Source organism: Colobus angolensis, unplaced genomic scaffold (assembly GCF_000951035.1).
Source record: "Colobus angolensis palliatus isolate OR3802 unplaced genomic scaffold, Cang.pa_1.0 Scaffold244, whole genome shotgun sequence".
Lineage (NCBI taxonomy): Eukaryota > Metazoa > Chordata > Mammalia > Primates > Cercopithecidae > Colobus > Colobus angolensis.
Window position 1 is genome coordinate 3,963,486 of NW_012115644.1, and position 20,636 is coordinate 3,984,121.

The 20,636-nt window shown below is 39.2% G+C and overlaps 1 protein-coding gene across 1 annotated transcript in view; it reads left to right on the forward strand.

Annotated features, from left to right (window-relative positions):
* Window positions 1-462: 462 nt before the first annotated feature.
* Window positions 463-20,636, forward strand: part of CCDC109B (coiled-coil domain containing 109B) — a 25,322-nt gene continuing 5,148 nt past the window's right edge. Inside the window, exons 1-4 of the mRNA XM_011945750.1 lie at window positions 463-548; window positions 1,684-1,854; window positions 5,763-5,867; window positions 18,939-19,099. Of these exons, the coding sequence (XP_011801140.1) occupies window positions 1,773-1,854; window positions 5,763-5,867; window positions 18,939-19,099 (348 nt within the window). The 5' untranslated portion in view covers window positions 463-548; window positions 1,684-1,772. The remainder of the gene's footprint in view (window positions 549-1,683; window positions 1,855-5,762; window positions 5,868-18,938; window positions 19,100-20,636) is intronic.

Consider the following 20,636-nt stretch of genomic DNA (forward strand, 5'->3'; position numbering starts at 1 on the left):
GTGATTCGCCTGCCTTGGCCTCCCAAAGTCCTGGAATTACATGCCTGAACCACTGTGCCCAGCCTGATTCTGCATTATTAATTAGCTGCAAGATGCTTCTGGTCTGGGGACCGCATATTGAGAAGCATGTATCTAGACTAGATACATCCATTTGTTTTAGATTATTACCTGAAAGGAAATACTGAAAGGAAAAATTCTCACAGAACTCTAGGATTTTCAGGTGGCCTCATACCCCAATTTGGGGATCCCATCCTAGTGTGCTACTGCTATAGTATACACAGTAGCAGGCAAGCATACAGCCAGGAAGGTTCAGGGAGCTTGCCAAGGGCTCACCCTGGGGATGCATGAGAAGTTGAGTTTTTCATTGTGCTTTTCATATAGTATTAAAAAGAATCTTACGGTAAAATAAAGACACTTATTTCATCTTTCCCACTCTTTTATAAAAAAACAAATTAATCTTTCCTTCTTGTAGGTTTTGTATGTGAAGCTGTGTGGAAATGTGAAATACTACCAGTCTCACCATTACAGTACCGTGGTGCCACCTGATGGTAAGCTTTCTTATTTATTTGATTCATATGTTAATTGTTTCCCTTTCTTCCAAATAAAGAGCTGAGCAGAATAGACTTTTGAGCAGAATAGAGTTTTGAGCAGTATAGACTTTTCTTACACTATCCCCATCCCACCCCACCCTGATTGGGTTCACTTCCACCTTTTTCTGCTCCCATAATAGAGCTGCTGTCTTTTGTCAAATTCCCACCTCAGCAATCAGAGGAGTTAGAGATGATAAGAAATAGTTGGGTGGGCGTGGTGGCCTGTAATCCCAGCACTTTGGGAAGCCAAGGCAGGCACATCCCTTCAACTCAGGAGTTTGGAACCAGCCTGGCCAACAAAGCAAAACCCCATCTCTACAGAAAATACAAAAATTAGCCAGGCGTGGTGGCATATGCCTATAGTCCCAGCTACCCAAGAGGCTGAGATGGGAAGATTGCTTGAGCCCAGGAGGTAGAGGCTGTGTGAGCCATGATCGTGCCACTCCAGTTTGGGCAACAGAGTGAGAGACCCTGTCTCAAAAAGAAAAAAAAAAAAACAACAAGAAATAGTTTCTGTTCTCAAGAAAACTAGAACTTAAGTGTTTACCTAGGAAGACATTTTTTCTTTTTCATTTAATCAGAGTCTAGCTCTGTCACTCAGGCTGGAGTGCAGTGGCATGATCTTGGCTTACTGCAAATTCTGCTTCCCAGGCTGAAGCCATCGTCCCAGCTCAGCTTCTTAAGTAACTGCAACTACAGGCATACACCACCATACCAGACTAATTTTTGTATATTTTGTAGAGATGGGGTTTTGCCATGTTGCCCAGACAACTCTCAAACTTCTGGGCTGAGGCAGTCCACCCATCTGAGCCTCCCAAAGTGCTGGGATTACAGGCATGAGGCACCATACCAGCCACCTGGGAAGACTTTAAGTAGATAATAGTGTGGTACATGCTACACTAAAATGTTATAGAATGGTAGGGAATATGTAAACTGTAGTATCATGAAGGCATTACTGGAGCAATACAAATTTTTATAGGACTTCAGAGGTGTGTGAATTTCATGTTTGAGCATTCCTTCCAGAATTCTTATATTTATGGGTTTTTTTTTAAGTAAATTTTACCCATTTATCTTTTCTTTTTTTCCTTAACAGAAATAACAGTTAATTATAGACATGGCCTTCCCTTGGTAACACTTACTTTGCCATCTAGAAAAGAACGTTGTCAATTTGTAGTCAAACCAATGTTGTCAACAGTTGGTTCATTCCTTCAGGACCTACAAAATGAAGATAAGGGCATCAAAACTGCAGCCATCTTCACAGCAGGTAGATATGTATATAATTTTACAGCTTTGTCCCAGGGTTTCTGTCTCTCCTGAACTCTTGTTTGGTTCTTTACTTTTCTAGAAGGAAGTACATTGTTTAATTCATTAGATAACAAATGGTTGGTCTTTATTCTTTCATTTTTATGCATCAACACTATTTAAAAAAACTGTTTTGGCCTGGCGTGGTGGCTCATGCCTATAATCCCAGCACTTTTGGGAAGCTGAGTCAGGCGGATCACCTGAGGTCAGGAGTTTGAGACCAGCCTAACCAACATGGAGAAACCCTGTCTCTACTAAAAATACAAAATTAGCCACCAGTGGTGGTGCATACCTGTAATCTCAGCTACTTGGGAGGCTGAGGCAGGAGAATTGCTTGAACCCAGGAGGCAGAGGTTGCAGTGAGCTGTGATCGCACCATTGCACTCCAGCCTGGGCAGCGAGAGCGAAACTCCATCCCAAGAAAAAAAAAAAAAAGCTGTTTTAACTTCATTGAATGAAAAATTAATGGAATAAATTTAATGTAAATTTCAGTTACTTATTTTATAAACGTAGCCTTAAAGGTTTTTCATGAGAAAATCTTAGTGGCACAGGCATTAGTGTGCAATTCTCAGCAAAATTTGAATAATTAGAAAACAAAGTACAGTTTTAATTATTAAAATAAGCCAGTGAATAATTAAAGTACACAAAACATGTATTCACCACTGTTATAAAGCAATTACAGTCTAGTATATTTTTTGGCAGAATTAGTTCTTAGGAAGAATATACATTTTTTAAAAAACCAGAAGTATGTCATCATTTAGACATTTAAAATGTAGAATACAGCTTTTATGTTCTCATAGTCTAAAATGGTCTTAGACCAACTGCTTCTGAATAGAATAAAGAATTATTTACCCTATCCCACTATAGCAGCTGCAAATGTAGATAAATTAATTTGCATTATTTTATGATGATATTAAATACTTAGAATAAAGTTATTTCATGATTACCACTGCAGTTTTGAAAGGGAAATAAACATACTTTTTCCCTATCCAAGTTCCAAATTAATTAAAGGATAGATAGAGAAGTTGGAAAATGGAGATTAATTGATTCATTCAGCAAATATTTATTGAGCACCTAATATATGTCAGGCACTGTTCTGTATGCTAGGGTAGTGCAAAGAACAAAAGGGATAAAAACTCCTGCCTTTATGGAACTCATATTTAGGAGGAGGAAAAAACAAGATAAATTATGTATTATGTTAAATAATAAATGTTATGAAGAAAAATAAAGCAGAGTGTGGAAGATGTGTGTGGGCAGGAGTGGGCTTGATAAGATTACGTTTGCGCAAAGACCTGGGGGAAATGAGGGAGGAAGTCATGTAGAGGGAGGAGAGCTCTGGGCCGCACGCAGTGGCTCACACCTGTAATCCCAACACTTTGGGAGGCTGAGGTGGGTGGATCACCTGAGGTCAGGGGTTTGAAACTAGCCTGGCCAACATAGCAAACCCCTTCTCTGCTAACAAGACAAAAATTAGCCAGGTGTTGTGTTGTGTACCAGTAATCCCAGCTACTCAGGAGGCAGAGGCAGGAGAATAGCTTGAAAATGGGAGGCGGAGGTTGCAGTGGTCCGAGATGGCACCGCTACACTCCAGCCTGGGTAACAGTGAGACTGCATTGAGGTGGAAGCCTACTAGACAGTGGCCGCACAGGAGGGAGCTGGGAGAAAGGAGGAGTTCTGAGAGGTGGGGAAGGGCAGATCAGGAAAGGCTTATTGTAGGTTGTTGTTAGGACTGTAGATTTAGCTGGAAAGGGTGCTTTCTTCCTGCTAAAACCTGGATCAGAGAATAAGGTTTTAGCCCTGTGGCACAATGGGCTTCCTAATATTTCATCCTTGAACTAGACAGACATTCCCCCCAGGCACAGGAACGCTGGAATGTCCGTGGGCGTTTTCCACAGGAGCAGGGCCCGCCTCTCTGAGCTTCTAGGGGCAGGCAGAGGCAAACCTGGAAGTCAGAAGGGGTTGGACTGAGCAGCGCTTGCCTAGTGGTAAGTGCTCAATTAGTATTGAAGTGAATTAAACAAGAGAGGTAAAAACAACGATAGATGTTTACCCTGCTTATTTCTAAAAATAAAGTTAGTAGCTTTAAAACAGCACAAAGAGAATAGAAGTCTTAGAGGAAAGGGACTCTTTGGACTGAGTGCAAACATCCTATCGGGGGTTGAAATTGATACCGAAGAATACATGAAAAATTTAACACTGTATCACTAGTGCTTAAAAATGTTTCACGTCAGTCTTTTGCTATTCATACCTTTGTATAAAGGATAATGTAGTATTTCAACTGAGAAATCATATTCAGTGGATGTCTTTTTATAGTAAGATTTTAAGTAGCTGGTTTAAAGTCATTTACATGTAAATTTTTAAATGACACTTGGAAAGATAAAGCGATTGGTGTGTTGCTGATTTTTTTTTTTTTCTTTAAGAGACTCTGTGGGTGGAATTTGCCTGCATTTAATTTGGGCTTGAAAAGAGTGTTCTAAGCTTGTCAAGTTTTGCCCATTGTGTGGGTTGAATTATTTGGCAATTTTTTGGAAAATGATCTCACTGCAACTGATGAACAGCAACCCAAACAGCCAAATTCTAGGAACAGACGCAGGTGCAGACTTGATTTGCAGTCTTCTAGAACAAAAGAACTATAGGGAGGCAGACAGGAGGCAGCAGCCAGTTTCTTCGGAATGTTACTAGTGTTAGTCCTGTCATCACACATATTAATGTAGCTAAAATAGCTCTGGTTGAATGTAACCAAATGAATGCCAGGCCAGGATTTGAAAATACACATCCAGCATTTTCCTGGACTTAATTTCATGTAATTATATGTGAACTATTCTGAAGGGAAAATGATAGAAAAAGAAACCTCTACCCAGCACCAGTTTTTTGCTTATTGTTCAGTGAGTTTGCTTTCTTAACACCTGGATTACATTAAAGTTTGGTTCAAAAATATAACAAAAACTAGGCTCTAGGAGAAGCTGTGCAAAGCACATTGTGGTTAAATTTTTTCAAGCCTTTTTTTTTTTTCCTGAAATACTCCTAGAATATTTGAAATTACTTTTAGAATCTCTCCTGCCTCTCTCGCCCTCCACAAAATAAACCATACAATGCAAATTTATTTCTTAGGCATAATTAACGTTCATTATTGCCCTCACCTCCTTGAGAGTTTGCCTCTTCATTTTTTCCAAGCTTGAAAGGGAGATGAGCCCATGCGGTGATAGCTTGTGGTGCTATTTAGCTGCTAAAGTTTTAACCACCACAAATCAGTTACCTCTAATAATTAAAAAGAGAAAGGCAGGCTTTTAAGTAGTTACACCTTATGGCATGTGCCAGTCAGAAGCTTGGCTCTGAGCAGCAGAATGGACTCTGGCTAAACAGAGGAGTATGTCAACAGGCTCTCATGCTGGAAGTGACAGAAGACAGGCTCAGAAGAGGGCAGGACTAAAAGAAGACAGGAGCAGAGACCAGGTTAGCCCAGGAACCACCTGATGGGCTCTGCTGCCTACGCCTACACTCCACCCCACCCCCAACACTGTCACCCGCCACTGCTCTGGCCTTGCTGTGAAGGGTTTCCACCTCCCCTGAACCTTTGCATGACCCTCCGCAGATGCAGTTTCAGCAAGGATATTACCTGGATTCCAGCACAGCTGACAAGGTGGGAGAGGGAGTGCCTGCCTGTTCCATTTTGCCCAAGGAAATGGGAGGTAGAGCAACAAAGGAGGATTCCCCTCAATGGGTTTGGGTTTGGGGACACCCCCCAAAAAGTAAATGTCCACTATTTTATTGTACAGACCTGGGTTAGTAATTTTCTGTGTGTTGGAAAATTGTTCTTACTGTTCTAAAACAAAGACATACTCTTACTCTTGCATGATGTTTTTCTTTCAGATGGCAACAAGATTTCAGCTTCCACCTTGATGGATATTTTGCTAATGAATGATTTTAAACTTGTCATTAATAAAATAGCATATGATGTACAGTGTCCAATGAGAGGTAAGAAACACAGCTATCCAGCTACTACTGTTTTTTTTTTAGATGCATTCTGACTTGCTCTGTTGCCCAGGCTGAAGTACTGTGGCATCGTCATAGCTCACTGTAACCTGAAACTCCTGGGATCAAACAGTCCTCCCACCTCAGCCTCCAGAGTAGCTGGGACCGCCCTCATGCACCACCATGCCTGGTTAATTTTTTAACATGTTTTTAGGGATTGAGTCTCCCTATGTTGCCCAGGCTGGTATCTTCACTGTTACCTTTAGCTGTGAGGGTTTTAGAGGGAGCACAGTTTATGTTAAGAATCTTTTAAATTTATCAGATGACCAAGAAGCCTTTGGAAAACCAGTGCTTAAGCTTTTCCAGCAGGGGTATAAGTGATCACCTACCGTTGCCTAGCAGGGCTTTTAGTCCCATATACTCTTTTTAGACTTTTAAGATTTTACTTTAGGATCTTAAATGCTTAATCCGATATTATTGGGTTAAGAGAGAGGTAGACCTGAAAATCAAGAATTCAAGTATATATGGTTGTATGGCTCTTAAATCTTTTAAAAAAATAAATTGTATTATTTAAAGCAGTTTTAGGTTCAAAGCAAAATCGAGCAGAATGTACAGAGAGTTCCCGTATGCTCTCTGCACCCCACGCCCCTTACTATCAATATCCCACACCAGACTGGTATATTTGTTAAAATTGGTGAACACACAGACACATCATTGTTACCCAAAGTCCATAATTTACATTACGGTTTACTCTTGGTGGTGTACATTCTATGGATTGTGACAAATGTAGAACTACATGTATTCATCATTAATGTATATAATGTAAATAATTATCTTTATTAATCTTTCTTAAATGTATATATAGCTTACATTTATTTTAATATTTAACATTAAAAGTGTCTTGGGTCTTTCTTTAGAAGTTTGGTGATGTTTTTATGACCAGAAATATGCTGTAAGAACCTAACTCTTGCTTATATCAATTAGCCTATGGTAAAATTGGTTTCCTTATAGTCGTTTCATTTAAAGTTGCAGTTTTCAAGAACCTGACTGTGACATTAAGAATTATACAGAATAGGGCCAGGCAAACTTTACCAAACTCTACCAAAATTCAAGGATGCTCAAGGCCCTGATATAAAATGTTATATGTGCATATAACCTACATACTCCCTTCATATACTTTAAATCTCTAGATTACTTATAATACCTAAGACAGTGTAAATGCTGTGTAAATGGTTGTTATACTATATTCTTTTTTCATTCATTTTGTTGTTGTTGTATTATAATTTTTATTGGATTTTTTTCCCAAATATTTTCAATCCATGGTTGGTTGAGTTCACAGATGCAGAACCCACAAATAAGAAGGGCCGATTGTATAGCCTTTTCAGATTCGCTTCTTTTTTTTGGCGGAGGTGGGGGCGCATGGGAGTAGGGCCAGGGACATGAGAGAGCTAGGGAAGAGAAAATACGATATTTAAGAAAGGGGATACAACAGGGAAAATACTAAACAGTGGGAGAGAGGAGTGAAAAAAGCAGGAGAGTGGGAAGAAAAAAAAGGAGAAAGACAAGAGGGGAAAGAAGAAGGGGGAAAGGGAGAGAGAGGAAAGAGAAGAAAAGGGAGTGATAAGGGAGGAGATAAGAGGCAGTAGTAAAGAAGAAAGTGAAGAGGAGGGCCAGATTGGCTTATTTCACTTAGTGATATGCATTTAAGTTTCTTTCATGTGTTTTCAGAGCTTGTTAGCTCATTTCCTTTTAGGGCTGAATAGTTCATTATCTGTATGTACCACAGTTTATTCATTCACCTACTGAAGGACATCTGAGATACTTCCAAGTTTTGGCAATTATGAATGAAGCTGCTATAAACACACGTGTGCAGGTTTTTGTTTGCACATAGATTTTCAAATCATTTCGTTAAATACCCAGGAGCAGGATTGCTGGCACATATTGTAATAGTGTTTAGTTTTGTGTAAAACTGTCAAGCTGTCTTCCAAAGTGGCTGTTACATTTTGTGTTCCCACCAGCAGTGAATGAGAATTCCTGTTGCCCCATATCCTTGCCAGCAATTGGTGATATCAGTGATTTGGGTGTGATTTTCACCATTGTAGTAGGTGTGTAGTCATTGTTTTAATTTGCAGTTTCTTAATGACATATGATATTGAGCATCTCTTCATACGCCTATTTGCCATCTAAGTCTTCTTTGTTGAGGTGTCTTTTCAGATCTTTGCCCATTTTGTGACCAGGTTGTTCATTTTCTTTTGAGTTATTTGTATGTTTGGGATAACAGTCTTGTATCAGGTATGTCTTTTGCAAATATTTTCTCCCAGGCTATGACTTGCTTTCTCATTGTCTTTCACAAATTGAGGAAATTGCCCTGTGTTCCTGGTTTGCTGAGAGTCTTCATTGTAAATTGGTTTTGGATTTTGTCAAATGCTTTTTCTGCATATTGATACGGTCATGTGATTTTTCTTCCTTAGTCTGTTGATGTGATGGATTCCATGAATTCATATTCAAGTGTTGAGCCTTGCATACCTGGATAAATCCCACTTAGATGTGGTGTAGCAGTCTTTTTAGACATTGTTGTATTTTATTTGCTATTATTTTGCTGAGGATTTTTGTGTCTATATTCACGAGAGATGTTGGTCTATGGTTTTGTTTTCTTACAGTGTTTTTGTCTGGTTTTAGTATTAAGGTAATGCTGGCCTCATAGAATGAGTTAGGAAGTATTCCCTCTGCTTCTGTCTTCTGAAAGAGATTGTAGAGAATTAATATAGTTTCTTCCTTTGATGTTTGGTAGAATTCACCAAGGAAATCTATCTGGACTTGGTCCTTTCTGTTTTGGAAGTTTATTAGTTATTGATTCAACTGCTTAATAGGTATAGGCTTATGCAGATTGTCTGTTCCTTTTTGTGTGAGTTTTGACAGATTGTGCCTTTCAGAGAATTAATCTATTTTATCTCGGTTCTTGAATTTGTGGGCATAGAGTTGTTCATAGTATTTCTTTATTTTCCTTTTAATGTCCATGGGATCTGTAGTTAAATCCCCTCATTTCATTTCTAACATGAATAACTTGTTGCTTCTCTTGTTTTTCTTGATTAACCTGGCTAGAAGTTTATCAATTTAATTGATTTTCTTCCAAAGAAATAGCTTTTAACATCATTGATTTTTCTCTATGGATTTTCTGTTCTCGATCTCATTGGTTTCTACTCTAATATTTATTATTTCTTTTCTTTTGCTTGCTTTTCATTTCATTTGCCCCTCTTTCTCTGGTTTCTTAAAGTATAAGTTTAGAATTTTAAATTTTAGATGTTTATTCTTTCCTATTATATGTATTCAATGCTATAGATTCCCCTCTGAGCATTGCTTTCAGTGCCTGTCCATAAATTTTGATAAGTTGTATTTTCATTTATTTTAAAATATTTTAAATTTTTTTCTCATGATTTATTCTTTGGCTCATGTGTTAGAAGTACATTATTTAATATCTAAGTATTTTGGAATTTTCCAGCTATCTTTGGGTTATTGATTTTTATTTTAATTCCACTGAGATCCGAAAGCATACATTTTATTTTTCTTTTTTTACATTTACTCATGTGAGTTTTACAGCCTTCAGTGTGATCTCTCTTGATGAGATGTTCCATGTGAACTTGAGAATGTGTATTTTGCTGTTTTTGGATAGTCTATAGATGTCACATTTATCTGTTGATTGATGGTGCTATTGAGTTCAACTGTATACCTCCTGATTTTCTGCTCGGCAGATCTGTCCATTTCTAACAGAGGAATGTTGAAGTCTGCAACTGTAAACGTGAATTCATCTGTTTCTTGTAGTTCTATTAGTTTTTGTTTTGCCTCATGTACTTTAATGCTGTGTTAGGAGCATACACATTAAGAATTGTTACATCTTCTTGGAGAATTGGCCTTTTATTATTATGTAATGTCTCCCTTTACTCCTGGTAGCTTTCCTTGCTCTAATGTCTGTTTTGTCTGAAATTAATGTAGCTATTTCAGCTTTCTTTTTATTAGTGTTAGCATAGTATATCTTTCTTCATCCCTTTGCTTTTCATCTGTATGTGTCTTCATATTTAAAGTGGGTTTCTTATTTAAAGTGGGTTTCTTATAGACAATACATAGTTGGATCTGGCTTTTTGATCCACTCTGACAAGCTCTATCTTTTGATTGGTTCATTTAGGCCATTGACATTCAAATTGATTACTGATATACATAATATCTACCGTTTTTGCTACTGTTTTCTATTTGTTGCCATTGTTTGTTTGTTTGTTTTTCCTGTTTTTGTCTTCCACATTTTTTCTGCCTTTTTTGGTTTTTAATTGAGCATTCTGTATATTTCATTTTCTCTCCTTTTCCAGCATATTATTTATACTTCTTTTTTTAGTGGTTGCCTAAGAGTTTGCGATATACATTTACAACTATTGCAAGTTCAGTTTCAAATAACATTAGACTGCTTCACGGCTGTGCAAATACCTTATAATAAAAAAAAAAAATCCCAATTCCTCCCTCATGCCCCTTGTCTCACAGCTGTCATTCATTTCAGTGATTCATAAGCATAGGTATACCAAGCATTAGCATTATTCTTTTGAACTGTTATCTAGTAGATCAATTAAAAATAATAAAAATAAAGGTTTTTATTTTACCTCTACTGTTCCCTCTCTGATTCTCTTTCTTTCTGTAGAACTAAATTTCCAACCTATATCATCTTGCTTTTCTCTGAAGAACTTCTGTTAATATTTCTTGCAAGGCAGGCTTGCTAGCAACAAATTCACTAAATTTTGTTTGAAAATATCTTTGTTTCTCCTTTACTTTTGAAGAATAATTTCACAGGGTACCAAATTTTAGGCCTTTTTTTTTTTTTTCCTCTCAACACTAAATATTTTATCCTACTTCTTGCTTGCATGATTTCAGAGAAGTCAGGTTTAATTTCTCTGCTATAGCTAAGGGTTCCCCCCTGTCCCTGGCTTCTTTAAGAATTATTTTCTTTATCTTTGATTTTCTGCACTTTGAAAACGATATACCTATGTGTAGTTTTCTCTTGGCATTTGTCCTGCTTGGTGTTCTCTGAGCTTCCTGGATCTGTGGTTTGCTATCTGACATTAGTTTTGGGGGAATTCTCAGTCTTTAATCAAATAATTCTTCTTTTCCTTCCTTCCTTCTCCTTCTAGTATTTTCATTACATACATGTTATTCCTTTTGTAGTTGTCCTAAAGTTCTTGGACATTCTGTTCTGGTTATAAAGTCTTTTTTCTCTTTGCTTACCAGTTTTGAAAGTTTCTAATGAAATATCCTTAAGCGCAGAGATTCTTTCTTCAGCTGTGTTTCATCTACTAACAAGCCCATTAAAGGCATTCTTCCTTTCCGTTACAATGCTTTTGATCTCTAGCATTTTATTTGGATTCTTTCTTAGAATTTCCATCTGTCTTCTTACATTACCCATCTGTTCTTGCATGTTATCTACTTTTTCTAGTAGATTCCTTAGCATATTATTTGTAGTTATTTCAAGTTGCTAGTCTGATAATTCCAGCGTTCCTGCCATGTCTGGCTTTCGTTCTGATGCTTATTCCGTCTGTTCAAACTGTGTTTTTTGCCTTTTAGTAAGTCTTGTAATTTTGTGTTAAAAGCTGGATATGATATACTGGATAAAGGGAACTGCAGTAAATAAGCCTTTTATAATATAGTGATAAAGTAAGGTATGTAGGGGAAGTGTTCTATAGTCCTATGATTAAGGGGAGTAGGTCTCAGTCTTTCAGTTAGCCTGTACCCCTGGACTGTGAACCTCACAAGTGCTTCTCAGCCCTTCCCCAACCCTCCACCACCTTAGGTGGGATACGATGGTTACAGGGTGCTGAAGTTGGGTTTTTCTTTTCCCCTAGGTTAACTAAGCTCTAATGAAATCCCAATCGGTTAGGCTCTGGGAAAATAATTTACCTTGTGGACAGTCCTTGTTAAGAATAACAGAATTTGGCCAGGCGCGGTAGCTCACGCCTTTAATCCTAGCACTTTGGGAGGCCGAGGGAGGGGGGATCACTAGGTCAGGAGTTCGAGATCAGCCTGCCAACATGGTGAAACCTGTCTCTACTGAAAATAGAAAAATTAGCTGGGCATGGTGGCAGGCGCCTGTAATCGCAGCTACTCGGGGGGCTGCGGCAGGAGAATCACTTGAACCTGGGAGGCGGAAGCTGCAGTGAGCCAAGATCATGTCACTGAACTCCAGCCTGGGCAACAGAGTGAGACTCCGTCTCACAAAAAAAAAAGAAAGAACAGAATTCTCTGGCATATTTCAAAATGACTACTTTTCCTTTCCTGCTGCCAGAAGGAGGAGATTTTTCTTCAGTTTTCACTGTGAGTACCTAGTAGAACTCCCAGAAGTGAAACTCACAAAAGGGTGGGAATGCCCCCAACTGTGGGACTCCCTGGAGTGTTTTCAGGAGTTGTCCAGGCTGAGCCTCCAGCAATTTGTCAGTTACAGTTCAGGTTTTCCTACCCTGGTACTGATTCTTTGCAGATTTCTGCTCATGAGTCTCTGCTTCGTTAAGTTGTCATTGTCTGTATTTATCTATCTCTTCAATTTTGGGGACAGCAATTTTCCCTCTAACCTTAGTTTTCTTACGCATCTAAGAAGAGTTATGATTTTCATTGTACTCAGCCATTTATTACTTGTTAGGATGGAGTGACAACTTTTGAGTTTTTTATGTCAGACAGGAAACTGGAAGTCTTAACTCTTTCTTAAAGAGAGCTTTTTTTCATCTCAAACTATCATTTTGGCCATTAGCAATATTCTTTTGGACAATTCTTAGCCATTATTAGTTCAAATATTGCTGCTTTTCCTTTCTCTCTTTTTCCTTCTTCTGGTAGTCCCATTATGCCTAAGTTACACTTGTGCAATTGTCCCACAGTTCTTAAATATTTTGTTAGGTGTTTTTTTTTTCCATTCGTTTTTCTCCTTGACTTTCAGTTTGAGAAGTTTCTGTTGGCATACCCTCAAGCTGACTGATTCTTTCCTCCCCAGTCTACTGATGAGCCCATCAAAGGCATTCTTCATTTCTGTTACAGTGGTTTCTATTTCTAGCAATTCCTTTTGGTTCTTTCTAAGTTTCTAGCTCTCCATTTACATTACTCATCTGTTCTTGCATATGGTACACTTGCTCCATTAGAGCCTTTAATCATAGTTGCTTTACTATCCTACTCTGATAATTCCAAAATTTCTGCCATATCAGAGCCTGGTTCTGATGCTTGTCTTGTCCCTTCAAACTGTGGCTGTTGTTTATTTCTTTGCCTTTTAGCTTGTCTTTAAATTTTTTGCTGAAAGCTAGACATGAGGTATCAGGCAATAGAAACTGAGCTGAATAGGTCTTTAGTGTGAGGTTTTATGTGGCTAGGAGTGAAGATGTTTAATGTTTGCTGTAGCTGTAGGTATCAGGCTTTCCTCTAGTGTCCTTATTTTTGTTTCACCTGATGTTTTGGGGTTTCCCTATAAATTCTTTCTCAAATAGAATCTGTGTCTTGTATAAAACTGAAGCCCTGTTAATGTAGTGGTAAGATATTGAGGAGAGGAATCATTCTATAATCTGTTTTTTTTTTTTTTTTTTTGAGGCAGACTCTCACTCTGTCACCCAGCCTAGAGTGCAGTGGTGTGATCTCAGCTCACTGCAAACTCTGCCTCCTGGGTTCACGCCACTCACCTGCCACCACGCCCGGCTAATTTTTTGTATTTTCAGTAGAGACAGGGTTTCACCGTGTTAGCCAGGATGGTCTCGATCTCCTGACCTCGTGATACACCCGCCTCAGCCTCCCAAAGTGCTGGGATTACAGGCGTGAGCCACTGTCCCCAGCCTAATCTTATTATTAAATGTATATCTTTTTCACTGGGCCTGTGTCTCTAGACTGTAATCTTTACAAGAGTTTAGCCTCTCTTATTCTCCTGTATGAGGCAGTAAGGCTAGAGGGGTCTGTAGTTGACTAATTGCCCTTTCTCCAAGTCAGATAAGGCTCTGGTAAAGTAGTTTCCCATTATGGAGGACATGTGCTCAGGGCTATTTCAGAATGGTTATTTTTCCTTTCCTCCTGCCCAAAGCAGAGAGAGTATTTTTCTCTGATCTCTGATCTTCCCTGTGAGAACCTGGTAAGGTTCCAGGAGATACAACTCATGAAAGTGTGGGAGTTTTTCCTTCAATGCTAGTTCACATTGAGTGTCCAGCAGTTCACCAATTATAGTTTAAGAATTCCAGCTAGTATTGGCTTCTGAGGCTTCTTCTCCCAGTAAACTATACTTATATACTGTTAAGGGCAGGAGGAAGAAATTTGTAAGTCTATGCCTTAATAAATTGGTGATAAAATAAAGAGATCAACAAATAATAGAAGGCTCTTACTTACAGTGAGGTGCTGAGCATCTACTGGTAAATGTGGGAGAGTTTCTGGAGGTGGAAAATCATCATTTTGCAGCCAAATTCTAGATGAGGCAAGAGCCATCAACAGGGAGGGAATTTAAGTAAGAAATTGCTTTTTAAAAAAGTCCTCCAGCTTGAAGCAGCTCCAGCTAACCATACAGTGTACAGTTTGAACACCAGTGACTCCTCTGTCTTTGTCACTTACTCCCTCTCCCCCATTTGTTGTTAAGTACTTTCTTTTTGGTATAGAAATATGATCCAGGTTGATCTTGTACCAACTATCGTGTCCTGTCACTTTTATCAGCCATTTCTCTGAGGACCCCTCAAATAAAAATAATTTTTAAAAATTTTAATTGTATATTTGAACATTATATGGGATTTTCAAATACAAAGAAGAATAAAGAAATTAAAATGAATCACTTATTTCAACACTAACTTTCTTCCATTCTGAATTCTCTTTTAACATCAGGGCAGTATTTAACTTCAAAGAGAGCGTGATAGAAATTGAAAAATATAGAATTGGAAATCCCTGTTAAGATACTACACAACTTTCATGTCCAGTGAGTTCCTAACTCCCTGGAAGGTCTTCCACTTGCTGTTCTTTGGGTTGCATGTATGAACAAACAAGTGGAAAAAGATGTTTACAGGCCATCCCATTGCTCTACATGACCTTCCTAAACCTTCAAACCACCACATGGACCATAAGCCTTAGGTCTAAGTGGGATAAAGCACAACCTCCCCACTCCTGCCTGCTCATTAGAAAACCCCGCTTGCTGCCTGGAAGGGCTGTTTGTTGGAATTGAACTCCTAGGACAGAAGCCTCCCTGGAGATGGGAGGTCAGTGAGCCCAGGTTTCCCTGGAACCTCAGCTTATGAAAACTGTATCAGACTTGCCAAGTCTCAGAGTGTGAAGTAAACAGGGACACAGCAGGTATAGTTGGAAGGAAAACAATGGCAGAGGAATCATACTGGATTAACTGAAAATGAAATTTATAAAATTAAAAATTTGGAGTTTTCAAAAAAGTTATTTAAACTCCATTTAACTAAAATATTCCTCTAATACATTGCAAATTTGGATTTCAAAATTTGGGGTATGAAAATTAAGTTCCGTTATTTAAACTCCATTTAACTAAAATATTCCTCTAATACATTGCAAATTTGGATTTCAAAATTTGGGGTATGAAAATTAAGTTCCCACGGAAGACACATGTACAAAAAATAACCTTCTGAAGAAAAGGAAAATAATAATTATCTCTCATTTTTGGCCTTTATTAGGAGATGCCACAGACAAATATTATGAGTCAGTTTAGGTTGGTAGTATAACACATGAATTCTGTAGTGGCAGCCAAGGGCACTCATTGTTGAACTCAGATAAACATTTCATGCCACTTGACAAAGACTCTCACCTTGACTAAACTTCAGTCAGGTTCCTCAGAACCTTCTTCTCAACTAGGCGTTAACCATGGCCTATAAAAACTGTAAACTCTCAGCACAAATGTTGTCAACACTGCCCCCCTCACACCACACACACCAAGAGACTTGAACGAACATTTGCATAGTTTCTAATAGCTCAAGGCCACATTGTTTGGATGACAACTCCGCTTCTCTTAGAATGCCTGTCTGAGAAAGCTCAGTACCATCTGGAAAATTTACTGTTTATTCCAGCCAAAACCTGGTGATAGGTCAATAAGCCATAGAACCTCATCTGTAGAGCAATGCTGTACTTTGAGTATGTTCCCCAAAGTTGATGTGTTGGAAACTTGATCCCCAGTGTTGTAGTGTTGGGATGTGAGGCATATTGGGAGGTGTTTGGCTCACGGGGACACTGCCCTAATGAATAGATTAATGCCATTTTCACTGGAGAGGTTATCATGGCAGTAGGTTCCTTATAAAAGGATGAGTTTGGCCCCTTCTTGTGCTGTTGTGCATACACGCTTGCTGTCTCTCTGCCTCCCTTTTGCCATGGGATGATGCAGCAAGAAGGTTCTCACTGATATGCCAACACCTTGGTCTTGGACTTCTCAGCCTCCAGAACTGTGAGGAAGTAAAATGTTGTTCTTTGTAAGTTGCCCAGTCTGTGATATTCTGCTGTTGCAGCAGAAAATAGACTAAGACAGAAAATTGGTACCAGGAGTGGAGCTATAAGAATATCTGAAAAGGTGGAAGTGGCTTTGGAATTTGGTAATGGGGAAAGGCTGGAAGAGTTTGGAAGAGCAGACTAGAAAAAGCCTATATTGCCATGAACAGAGTGTTAAGGACAATTCTGGTGAGGGCTCGGAAGAGAATAGCTGTAGGAAGTCTGAACGTTTCAGAATGTTGGTAGAAATATCGATGGTAGGCTGGGCGTGGTGACTCACACCTGTAATCCCAGCACTCTGGGAGGCTGAGGCAGGTGGATCGCTTGAGGTCAGGAGTTTGAGAACAGTGTGGCCAACATGGTGAAACCTTGTCTCTACTAAAAATCCAAAAATATATATATGGTAAAGGCCAATCTGCTAAGCTCTTTGAAATGAGGAATATCTTATTGGAAGCTGGAATAAACACCATTATTGTTATGGACTTGCAAAGAACTTCTGAGCCCTCACCAGAACTTTTTTTTTTTTTTTGAGACAGAGTCTCTCTCTGTTGCCCAGGCTGGATTGCAATGGTGCAATCTCGGCTCACTGCAACCTCTGCCTCCCAGGTTCAAGCAATTCTCCTGCCTCAGCGTCCCGAGTAGCTGGGACTACAGGTGTGCACCACCATGCCCAGCTGATGTTTGTATTTTTAGTAGAGACGGGGTTTCACCATGTTGGCCAGGCTGATCTCAAACTCCTGAACCCAGGTGATCCACCCACCTTGACCTCCCAAAATGCTGGGATTACAGGCGTGAACCACCTCACCTGGCCTGGGGGTATACATTTTTTGTCACCCAGACCTGTCCTCTCTTGGGAGTCTCTCTTTGAAATGCTAATGTTCAAGGACATAACTCTCTTACTCCCAACCCGTGGGTGCCTGGCTCTGACTTGCATCCTATCATAAGATATGAGAAGTTTATATCTCTTCTGGATAGTTACCAATTAAACCCAGATGGCCCAGTAACATTAACCAACTATCCACTTTTTGTAAATTTTCATTTCCCTGACTCTGTTCAAGCCCCTACTGTTCACCCTGCCTATTCTGTCATTCTTTCTTTAAAACAGTCATCTCTGCACAAATTGAAGTTGAGTTCAATTCACGCTGGACCCTATTGTAATAGTTATTAATAAAATTTACCCTTGCTGTTTTAATGCCCAGCTTTGTCTATCTTTGTTATATACTCCACGGTTTTGGACAAAATTTTGTCCCATCTATGCCTTTTCTCTGTATATAGATCTTTTACGTACCAATACACTTTCCATTAACAAAAGGACTCTGACTCTTCTACAGATCTCAAAGCCTAAAAGGGAACACCTAGCTTTCACCCCTCTATGGCAGCTATAGCCTAGACTATGGAAGAGGGTCAAGACTACAACAGTCTTGAATTGGGTAGTGATGGAAGAAAAATAACTTCAGGACTACTGACACAAACTGATAACTTCCGGACTACTGACACAAACTGGAAAACTCACTGGACTGATACCGACTCTAGACACACGTCTCTCTTTTCTGCAGTTGTTTGCTGCTGCCTGGTAGGAAGGTCCATCTTCCCTTCCTCTCACCTTGTCCTCCCTCACGTTCTCTTACAGTGATAATGAACAATTACAGCCCTCAGAAAGGTATCAGTCTGAGGGACTTCTCATAGGCTGAACCTAATTTTATATGGACTTACAAACCCATAGAGAAGGTGGGATGAGGGAAGTCTATAATCAAGAGAACTTTATATTAAAAACTCTGAAACAGTAATTCCTGTAAGAGTTGAAAAATAATTTTCCCTTACTCTTAGTTCTTAGCTGGGATGGACCCCTGTAATAAGAGAGATTACTAACAAAAAATCAAACAGTAGTTTATTAATGTGTATGTTTCACAGACACATGGGAGGTATCCAAGGAATGAGGAATTCTCAAAGAGGTGGCTCTGAACCTCAGCTGACAGAGCATCTTCTACAAAGAACAATACATTTTCAGAGTTGTGACAAGACTCAATACATTTTTAGAGTTGTCACAAGACAAAGGAAAAGGGCCTTGAATCTCTGGGGGCAGCAAATTGTGGAAAAGCAAATAAGTTGGTTACAGGTAGTTAAAAGCTACTAAAGTTTGTCATGTAGATTCCTCTGGTGCAGTCTCTAAGCTGAAAAGAGTCTAAAGTTGTGTCTTTGTTCTTTCTGGTAGAGGGGTCTTTGTAAAATTTGTGTCCTGCTTTTGGGCAAATAGGGAGAGGCCGGAGAGTCTTTCTTGTGTCTGCTTATTTTCAGTTGCCTTCAGCTCATAATAATCCTTATGCCAAAGTGGCATGTTTTTTGGTGACTTTTTTTTTTAACCTTGTATATGAACTGCCTTTCAGATCCACACTTTGTTGTTTACTGTGACACTCTTTGTTGAAAAGAACATACTCTTGAACTGCTTTTCAAATGTATATTACACCTTTGTTTACATGTTTGTACACCAGCTTCCTTACCCTGTGGATCCTAAAATAATATTTGGAAAGAGAATTGGGGACAGAAAGACTTACACACCCTGCAGGAACAATATGGTGACTGGCTTGTTTCCCTTGTGTCTTTTCTCAGAAAAACCAACTAATGAGCACACTGCTGAGACGGAACACATGAAATCCTTGGTTCATAGACTCTTTACAATCTTGCATTTAGAAGAGTCTCAGAAAAAGAGAGAGCACCATTTACTGGAGAAAATTGACCACCTGAAGGAACAGCTGCAGCCCCTTGAACAGGTTAGGCAGCATCACGGTTGAGTATATTTGAAAATAATACCTAGTGTTTATTGAGTGCTCCTCGTGTGAGCATTTTTCTGAATGCTTTCCATATGCTAATTTTCTCCTTTACTCCTCACAAACAACCTGTAAGTTCAGTACTTCTGTCTTCCCCATTTTTTCAGATGAGGAAACTGAGCAACAGAGGTATATCGCTAATACATGTAGAGCCTGGACTTGAGCTCACGTGGCCTGTGTTCAGAGCTGCCATCTTAAACTCTATGCTATGCTTCCTCTCCAGAGATCAGTCATAATGTCTCTGTAAATAAGTGTAATATGAGCAGGGAAGCACTAGCTGGAGTCCTACCTCCCTTTCCTTTTTAGAGAATAGGCCCAGAGCCCTTATTCCGTCTAACAGAATTGCAGCTGGAAAGTTGGTAATAACTAGCATCTAAAGTTAATCAATGGTGTGGAAACAATAACTTTGATTTGGGGGGATAGTTGGGGAAATTTGTTTGTTTCAAGAGAAAGAATTGCATTCTTTAGACTTATAATCCCATTTGTGATGTTTATTTAAATGGGAAGGTCTATGTGTATCTCTCAATATGAATGGAAAGTTTCTGGAGATGTAAGGAAGTTTTTGTTTTGTTTTGTTTTTTTTGTTTTGTTTTGTTGAGACGGAGTCTCGCTCTGTCGCCCAGGCTGGAGTGCAGTGGCTGCATCTCAGCTCACCGCAAGCTCCACCTGCCGAGTTTACGCCATTCTCCCGCCTCAGCCTCCCGAGTAGCTGGGACTACAGGTGCCCACCACCACACCCAGCTAGTTTTTTTGTATTTTTTAGTAGAGACGGGATTTCACTGTGTTAGCCAGGATGGTCTCGATCTCCTGACCTTGTGATCCGCCCGTCTCGGCCTCCCAAAGTGCTGGGATTACAGGCTTGAGCCACCGCGCCCGGCCTGGGAAGTTTTAATAGTAATTACCTCTAAGGGTATTTGGAGGATGTCAGAGAGAGGGACTTGTTTTATTTTTTTGATTGTTTACCATTTTAGTTTTTTCTTTACTTGTAATATATTTACTTGGATTAAAATTTAAAAATCTAAAGTTTTCCTCCCACCCTATCCTCCCAGTTACTACATTCTCCACACCTATGAATCATTTTAGATTTCCTTTATCTGTGTACAAATACAAATATATTCTTATTCTGTTCTTTTTCTCAGAAAAGGAAGCACACTATTATGCATTATTCTCATCTCTTTTCAGCGTATTATAGAAATCTCCCCTTATCAGCACAGAGCTTCATTACAGTTGTGTAACATCTTGATGGGCATATGGATTATTTTTGGACTTCCGCTATTAAGAATGAATCTGTAATGGGTTTTGTGTATGCAGGTATATTTTCAGAATGAATTCTTAGAAGTGGAATTGCTGAGTCAAGTAGGCCTCTAATTTTATTTGGGTCTCAGAGGATGACTTCTTTTTTTTTTTTTTTTGAGACGGAGTCTCGCTCTGTCGCCCAGGCTGGAGTGCAGTGGCCGGATCTCAGCTCACTGCAAGCTCC